At 28.4% G+C, this 9,864-nt stretch overlaps 1 protein-coding gene across 1 annotated transcript; it reads left to right on the forward strand.

Moving 5' to 3' along the window:
- The first annotated feature begins 1,807 nt into the window (after nucleotides 1-1,807).
- LOC108723180 (hypertrehalosaemic prohormone) lies at nucleotides 1,808-9,466 on the forward strand. Its single transcript, XM_018448725.1, has 3 exons — nucleotides 1,808-1,931; nucleotides 2,674-2,878; nucleotides 9,281-9,466. Coding segments are annotated over exons 1-3 (252 nt in total). The 5' UTR covers nucleotides 1,808-1,929; the 3' UTR covers nucleotides 9,326-9,466.
- The last annotated feature ends 398 nt before the right edge of the window (nucleotides 9,467-9,864 follow it).

Raw genomic sequence — 9,864 nt, forward strand, 5'->3', positions numbered from 1 at the left:
TGGATCTTACAATGTCTACACATTAGTAAAAACGTTCTGTAAAAAACTCAAATAATTAGATATTTAAAAAAATATATATACGCGCGATAAACATAATGTGTACGCGTGTACACAAGCTTGTACATTATTTAGAAAAATAAGAAGTATCATGAACCATTTAATATGTGATAATCGACAGCAACGCATATGAGCGCACCAATATCCTTTTTCTTCGATTCATCTTTAGCTCGTTATATGTAATTTTTTTTGTAGCAATAAAGTGAAATTCGAATATACATTTTCCATTTTAATCATTCCGCTAATGTCGTGCTCTTGTACAAAAAGTTTTTTTTATATGTATAAGAGTACATTTTAAAAAATAATAATTTGTTAACATTACGACATATGATCGTGCGACGATATCGTCATGAGTATTCAATATACTTTGTTGGATATGTAATATTGACTGATGAAATAATCGGTGAGGCTTCACATCCTGCTATGTCCCTCGTTAGCAAATTAGTCGGAAGCCTTCGAGCGTCATGGTCGCACGCACTAATTTAATTTAGCAACAAATGACGCAAACAGTACAGTTTACTTTTTTAGATATAATCATGCACATCACAATGACCTGTGCACAATAATTTTAAAAAATAATAGACACCATTTCTCTAAAAAGACTAGCTATTACATCAAGATGCGTATCGATGTAACGCCTTTTTGTTTCCTATTATAAAGCTAATGTAAAATGTGCATAATTGAAATGTTTTTCTCTTTATATACATATATGTATAAGTTATATCTTAATAATTGTTGTTGCAACAGTTTGATAAACAATTAAAAAAATTGCAAGATTAATCCTTGATCAATTTCACTTTAATGAATAGAATTTTCTTACAAGTTTAATCAAGTAATATGAGATTGTATCAATAGCCAGCTTCCGCTTTAATTGCATAAAATTGAAATATTTTGAATATATTATTTCAATATATATATATATATATTAATCTTTGATAATATTATTAATATATTAAAGATTATATGTATATATTGCATATGTAAATCGGTCTTAATAAAATTTTTTCTTTTTTTTCTTTTTTTAATAATAAATATATAAAACTAAGGGAAAGAAAACGATGAAGCAAATAGCGAAAAATCCCGAACCCTTTCTTTAATACTCTGTAAAGTTTTCTATACATTATTAATTCTCTAATTTTCAAAATAATTTTTCTTTTTAAAATAACATATTGTATCTTATATTCTACGCCTCTGACTTATTTTATCTTCTTTTATATAACATTATTACTTTCTCAGTTGTATGAAACACCCCTTCTATGTATGAAGATTGCTAAAAAAAGGTGATATTATATCAAGATCATATAATTTCATATATTTTGATATTACTGCAAATATAGCAAATAAATATTGAATATTCACTCTGGTGCAGCTATAACACGGTAGAATTTATAATTTCATCAATATTGTTCAATACATATACTAATTATACGTATACGTGTGTACACACAGAAAACAATCAATGGCTTCAGGGTAATGAAGTCACAACTAAAATTATAAAGAATATCGCGCGATCGCGAATTATATCTTTAAATTTATCTCTGTAGCATATCGTTCATAATCTCTCTTATATCTTAATTAGCGCCTCGACTTCTGTGCTAGAATCGCGCGAGAAATGATCTTCAGGACAGCTTGCAAAATGAAACGCTTAACGCCGGCGCAGAATTTTCATTATCCCTCTTGGGATAGCGATCGAGTGTATCGAGATGTTGTAATGTGCGCGCGCGTTAAAGTAAGGGGTCCAGTAATGTATAAAACCAGCAACCGCATCTAAGGACTCTCGTAAACGAGTTCTCTTGCACATCGGCATTGTGTGCGTTTCTCTAACAAAAATTAGACCATTCTGTATATCTATCTGTAAAAAAAAGTGTTACCATGTGAGTCTTTCTTTTTCTTTTCTTTATCTTTTTTTTTCTTCTTATTTCCTGTGGGAATTAATAGTGCGATTATTTTGACTCGTTAAAAGCAGTCAAGTTTGCTCACAATGATTATATCGAATTGACGATATAATATTCGATACGCGAATAACACAGGTGCTCTTGAAGCAAACGCAGTTATTAATACAGAGTAAAAAAGATTCTAGAAGCATATTTTATTTTATCGGAGATCAAATTTTATTTAAATTTTATACTACGTGAAAAGATTTGTGAATTAACATTAAAAATTAAAGGAGTTTTTTAAAACTCCTTTTTAAAGAATTTATAAATTTCTTTCTATTATAGAAGGTTGCACATAGCTAGTATTTTTGGTTGCATTATTATGAACATATATGGGAATTTCCTTCAAGAAATATTTGTAGCTTTGAGCATATTTTACATACGCATGACATCTCATGCATATTTAACGCATCCACGCCGGTGTTAGCCGTATAAATATTCAAAAATATTTTATTATTACGATAATAACGTAATATTTATAAACATTTATAAATATTTACAATGTAACAAAACCAATAAATATTTAAAACTACATAAATATTGATCATTTATTTATCATATTATAAATTCAATTTATTAGTATCTCCGAGAGCCGGGATTTACAGTCGATAATTTTATATACGGAAATACAATATAATTCTCGTTATTTATATAGTAACATGATATATAATATTTTTTTAAGGTTTTGTAAGATGTCTATGAGTTTACTCGGTATAGCATTTCTTTTCTTAATCCTTGTTGCGGACGGTGAAGCTCAATTAAATTTTTCTACCGGATGGGGTCAAGGTAAAAGGAGTCAAGATATGCGAATTAGATCGAGTAATATGGATTGTTCGTCGCAAGGTGCATCGCTGGAACAATTATTAAAGTTATATTCGTTTATTCAGGTATGAGCTATAAAAATGAAAGTTTTAGTTTTTAAAGCTTTAATTCAAAAGTTTAATAAATCATTATAAAAAGTTATTATTGTAACTATTGTAAGAACACAGTTGGTTTTCTCGTATATTTCTTAATTATACTAATTCTAATTATGGAAGATTTATCGTTTCGATATAATTGTTGATCATAAATCATCGTGTGATATTCGAAAAATAATATCCATTTATTTATTACAAATATTGTTTCAAACAGTGTTGGAACTAAATACCGTTTGAAAGGTATTTAGGTCAGAGTTGGGAACGTTATCTTAAAAAAATAATGCATTACCGTTACAGTTACTTTGTGTTAAAAATAACTCGTTACCGTTACTAGTTACTCATTTTAAAAAAGTAACGCGTTACTGTTACCGTTACTTGAAAAAGTAACGAATTGTTACTTTTTTGTTACTTTTCGGGAAATTATTGAGTTAGCTCCCTCACATACGATGTTGATAAAATTAGGCTCATTCGACGCGTTTTTGCACAAAAAACGACCAAATCTGGTAAAATCGTCGGGAGCTAAACTTAACAATTACCGAATTTAAATTAAATATTATTTTTAAACTTTAATTGTAAATATGTTTTGTATACTTATACAAGCATTTAAAAAAAATTTGAAGTATTTCGCTCATTTGTTATAACGACACAATTTGGGTAACGAGAAATAGGTACATCTCTAGGGACCCAAAAGCGAAACATCATTCAGCACCAGCATTATTGAAATATGATCCAATCCGACCCATCAAATAAAAATTAAAGTAACGATAAAAGTAATGACTGAATTGTTATTATTGAATGTTATCGTTACTGCAAAAATATAACGATGTTACCGTTACTGTACAGAAAAAAGTAACGATCATTACCGAAAAAAAGTAACGAAAAAAATAACGGCGTTACAAATAACGCGGTCTTCACCAACTCTAATTTAGGTATAATATAGATATTGCGTGGGGGGGAAAGTATTTAGTTTTATATATACACATATATATATTAACTAATAAATTTGAGATAAATGAGAATGTAACACAAGTATTTTAACGTAATTAAATTTATAGTGTAGCTTGATGCAATATTTCTTATACATCTTTCTTGTACATCTTTCATTTTATACATCTTATATATCTTTAGTCGAATGTTTTGACTCTCTTTGGAGTCATCATCAGCGCTACAAAGATTCTTAAATTATGTTGACAGTTTACTCATTCTAATATGAAAATATCACTAACGGATTGAATGATCCCCAGTGTAAGAATTTCGGTGTAAATTTAGTACAGAAATTCTGAAATGATTTACATCAAGTATTAATTCATTTTGATATATAATAATTTAATTTAGTTTAACTTATTTTAAGTGACTTAATTACTGCAGAAAGATGAGAGAATTATTAACAATTGTCAGATATAATAATTCCACAAGAATATTTGATGTGAGATCCCGCAAAAATTAACATATTATATATTATATATTAGAAGTTATTATGATAAAACGTGTGTTGGAAAGATTATGTTTTTTTCTGTATTTAAACAGATTAAAAGCGAGACTGTCGATAATTTAGATTGTATGTCGAGGATAAATACGTAAATAAATATTATCTTTGAAAGATGAAAGTCAACATTAAAACGAAGATTGGGGAACATTAATTCCTATTTATAATTTATTTAAAATCGAAACGTACCCATGATGTAAATATTCAGTGTCTGACTACACGTTAAGACTATTTTCCTGTATTTGTATATGTAGCATCTCAAGTCTTACTTTCCGTTATCACTTTTATATATACAGGCTGTCCCATCTAGCTCGAGCATTTGAAACATCTCGCTTGCTTTTTATCAGGGTTGGGTAAGTTAACTTTCTGTTTTAACTAAGTTAAGTTGAAGTTAACAGTCTTGAAAATTTAACTTAATTAAAATACAAGTTAATCCATAATGAAATTAATTAAATTAAAAGTTAAGTTAATAAAAAAAGTAATTGAAAAGTTAAAAGTTAAATTTGGTCCGAACGAACAACCAAAAAAAAGAAAAATAAAAAATTTGACCATTTTACATAATTTTTTGTATTTTTCCTTTCTTACAGCATATTTATTAAAGAATCTAGTTATTTTTGTTCACAAGTAACGATTATACAATATAAAATTATTAAATTATATACTCATTATCCTTTCGCATTGTGTTTGAGGATTGACTTCAAAAAAATCAAATTAAAAGTTAATAGTTACCGATAAAATGTAACTAAATTAAGTTAAAAAGTTAAGAGTTTAAAATGTAACTAAGTTAAGTTAAAATTAATTAACTTTTTAACTTAACTTTTATCTTTTTAACTTAGCACTACCCAGCCTTGCTTTTTATGATAGGAAAAAAATATTTTAAATGAAACTCTGAAACGGTTCAAAAGGAATGTATTTCGGTCATGTTGTTTTTCATCTAAATGGAAAGTTCGAAAAGAGAGATATGAAGATTACCTCCACTTTTTTAAAAGGAATTGTATAATTTTTTTTACGTAATATGATACCTCTAATTATTCTGCATATAAAAGTATTGAGACAGAGATATAAAAAAATCAATAGTTTACGAAATATTTTATACTTTATTCACATATTGACATAAAATATCAAATAACCAGTAAACTTAATTTTTTGTCAACCTTACCTTAATACTTTTATGAACAGAATAATGAGATGAATCAAATATAAAACCGTTCCACTTTCATCTGAAACATTTTTTCCTATCATAGAAACCAAGCGAAATGTTTCAGATACTCGAGTTAAGTGGGACATCCTCTATGTATACACATATATATATATATATAAAATTATAGATATATTTTTAAAAAATTACTTTGGTATAGATACAGGTACAACATAAAAGTACATGAAAAATTTAAATATCTTTTTAAGTACTTTTAACAAAAAAAAAAGAGAAAAATGGAAAAAGGAAAACAACAAGCTTTATTTATAAACTTTATTTATAAACTATATAAACAAGTTTTATTTTATATAAAATTATTACTTATTAACAAAAATGTTTGGATAATGCAAATTATAACGTACATATACATCACCGCGATGGACTATCCGTGCATTTTGTAAAATATCTTACTTTTTGTTTTTATTTGAATCTCTAAAGCTGTTTTCTTGACTTTATTTGAAATAAAAATTTATAAGTCCTTTGATAAAGGTATAAATAAATAAAAAAAACTTAGTTCCAGTTTAATTTTCAACTTATAGTGGTAAAAATGTAGAGACTAAAAAAACTTAGATTCAACTTAATTTCCAACTTATAATGGTAAAAATTTAGAGACTACAAAACAATACTACTTACTAACATGACGAATTGCGATTTTTCCTGCATCTGTAATAGATTTTGATGTTTGGAACCAATCAGGGAAACCGCGTCAGTTTGCCACTCTCTTCCTATGAAGTTATCTTTAGTCGCCATTCACTAAATACTAAGAATTAAAATTACCTAGGCGTTGAAGCAAATAAAAGAGCTTGCGCAAAATTGAGAATTAGAAAAAAACGATAATATATAACAATGAAAAATTAAGTTTCTAATATAATGACACAACATGTACAATATCCATACAGCATAGAAAAATTTCAAAATGATTGCAAATATATCTCATTGCAATATTGTAATATTGCTCATAGATTGCGCAATGTATTTGCAACATTGTTGCAATATCATAGCGTCATAAAAATGTCCACCTTCAGCAAGATTGCGCTGTAATGTCGTAACAATGTTGTAGTGCAATGTATTTGCAACTATTATTAAAAATAGTTCTTTTATTATTATTGAATATAATTTGAAATACAATTTGTGATATAAATAAAAAAAATGCAGAAAAAGAACTAATTAATACATAGGGGAGACCGGGGACTAAGCTGGCGTTTGAATTTTGAGTGGCAAAATATATCTTATGAGTTCCTAATTTATAATGTAGATAGCATCTCGTGTGTCTTCTTTACCAACGAAGTTTGGTTAGTTTAGGTGCCGCGTTGTTATGTTTAGGTAGTCAAACGTATTTTTGTTAGTCAAAAGTAATTTTTGAGATTTCATTTTCCGAATCACGTAATTTTTTGTGTATATGGATGAAATGAAGTTGCAAACACCAAAACTTTTTATTGCCATCTTGTAGCCTTATAATATATTACTCTATAAAACGCTAATAATCATTTGACTAAAATCGTTTACTTTGTTACTGAAAATTACAATTGAAAAAAGTGCCCATTTAGCCCCGGTCTCCCCTACTTTATATTAATTAGTCTTTTTTATATTTTAAATAATTATTCTTTTTATATTTTATAGTTTTATATAATTATTATATTTTATACTTAATTGGAAATATTTTATATGCAGATATATATATATATTTTAAAGTTTACGTATATGGACATGCCTATTTTGTGCATATTCTTAACTGATGAAATGGAAATAATAAGAAACTCCACGCATTCTATTTCATTTTCTTTACAATATTCAAAGAATTTTATAAATCTAAATATTCCAAAAAATTATAAGAGTTGATTATAAAGTTTGAAAAATCTTGTCGCGCGACGGCAACAATAAATGTTTCAACGAACATTATAATTCCTAAATTAATGGAAATAATTCATAATTATATAACGTGTAATTAACGTATGTTTCCATATGTGACAGCAGTTCAGTACTCAAAGCTCATACTCAAAAGCTAAAATGTTTTTAATATTTCTATAACAATGCTGCAAGATTTGTAAAATCCGCCATAATACGTATTATATATTACAATTCCTGATATCTACAATGTTGCAGCGATATTACGGTGCAATCTGCAATGTTGCAACGTTTCTGCAATGATACTGCAAGTTTTTGTGCTTTATGGATACCTAGTAGCAAGGCAACGTTTTTATGACGTCTTATTGACGTTAAAGACGTCACCAAAACGTTATTAAGACGTCATTTGACGTCACTTTGCTACTTGAGTATAAATAAATACCTTGTACCTACGTATCTAACTTAAAAGATACCGTATAAAAAAGTATCCAAGTGCAGGTACAAATAACTCTGCCTATAAGAATCTAGATTCTAGGTAATATACTTATGTAGGATTCACACTGCATATAACGACATCTGACGTATGACGTTATACTTATGTATACTAGAGGCCTAGATAACAGAGAGGCGACAAGTGCGGTCGATAATCGAAATTCTCGATTATCGCCGCCATTTTCTTTCACCGTAGGGTAGGCGAACTGTCAAAATGTCAAAGTAAAGTTAGCTTCTGAAGAAATATACATGTATCAGTAAACAACTATTTTGTATTTGTTAGAGTACAATTTACAGAACATACTACAAAACAGAACTTACAGAACACAGAAATGATGAATTCTTTGGTTCCGAAGTAAATCCATTAATTTTCCAAATATTACTGACCCATATAGATTTTCTTTCTATGTTTGTTGAAAAACTATGGAGCATGACACTTATATCATCGTTTTCGTCTCCTTTTTTCATCTTTTGTTTTTTTATTTTTATATTTATTACTACATGTATATATACAGCACTTCATTCTGAGGAAGAAAAACAATGACAAAAAACTTGATAAATATTCTTTCTTCAAATAAAGTATATGTTTAATAAAAATTTAAATAAATAACAGTACTTACATCACAGTTAATATTTATCCTTTGTTATGTTTGACTATATAACCTATTAACAAGTAAATTTATATTGCGGAATATCACAACATTATTATCGTTAATCATAACTCAGATATGATATTGGAATATCATAACTATTATATCAAGCTACATTAACCTAATATTACAACATACCATAGTATGAAAGAAAATAGCGCTGAATCACGTGATTTAGCGGGCCAATCAGACCATTTTCTCACCTGACGCCTCTCTATTATCTAGGGCTGCGTTCCGTTTCACGCATGATGCGCATGATGCATCTTTTACCCTTGTTATTCACCGAATATTAAACAAGGATAAATGATGCATTATGCACATCATGCAAGAAACGGAACGCACCCTTAGGCCTCTAATGTATGCCTGTTCTATAATAGGATCGCAAGTCGTAAACCGTAAAAAATTAATCAATCATAGTCGATTATTTTTGTCATATTCAACTGTGATTGGCCAATTTCTTACGGTTTACGAATTGCGACTCTATTGTTGTAACAGGCCTCAGGAAACAAATTCTTCTATTAGACATCGGATGTCGTCCGCAGTGTGAATCCTACATAGGCATAGCTAAAGTATCTAGATATTGTATTCAACATCGGTTTCCAATACTGTATTGTTTCAAGTATTTATTAGAACGATTGTAAGAGCAACATGCATTGTCATTCACGATTTATGAAATTTGATTCATTTATTGTTATTTGCAGATGGAAGCTCAAAGGATCTTGGATTGCCAAACCTTGAACAAGTGAACCAGGAAAGTGTCATTGGTCTTATCAAAATCTGATTTGTGCCAGAATATATTGTCAGCTTAAATTAAAATAATGCAATTTGAATGAGTCGCTATATATCTTATAATTTTCTTCCTAATGCGCAGATAACAGATTAGCGTATATGGCAAACATCGATGTAAATCATTTTCTATTTGCTATATATATCTCAAACACAATAATGTTTGAATTTCCTTTGTTATATGACACGATTTAAAACTAATTATTTTCATTTACTTGCTATATGCTTTGTACATAATATGTATTGTAACGTGAGCTGATATTGAGACAAATGGTATACGGTATTTGTTGGAAGCTGGTCTTCTTGCGATCCTGAGAACATCTACTGTCGCAGATTATCTATAAATGTTGCAATTCGATAAATGTAATCTTAAAAACTAAACAAATATTGTTAATTGTATTCTGAAAACTGACTAATAATAAACTGATATGGAAATATATCCTTTCGAATCCCGTATTTTTCTCCTTTTGGACAAGAATGGCAGTCATGTGTTAATATT

The sequence above is a fragment of the Mycetomoellerius zeteki genome, unplaced genomic scaffold (genome assembly GCF_001594055.1).
Source record: "Mycetomoellerius zeteki isolate Tzet28-1 unplaced genomic scaffold, Tzet1.0 scaffold224, whole genome shotgun sequence".
In the NCBI taxonomy this organism is placed as follows: Eukaryota; Metazoa; Arthropoda; class Insecta; order Hymenoptera; family Formicidae; genus Mycetomoellerius; species Mycetomoellerius zeteki.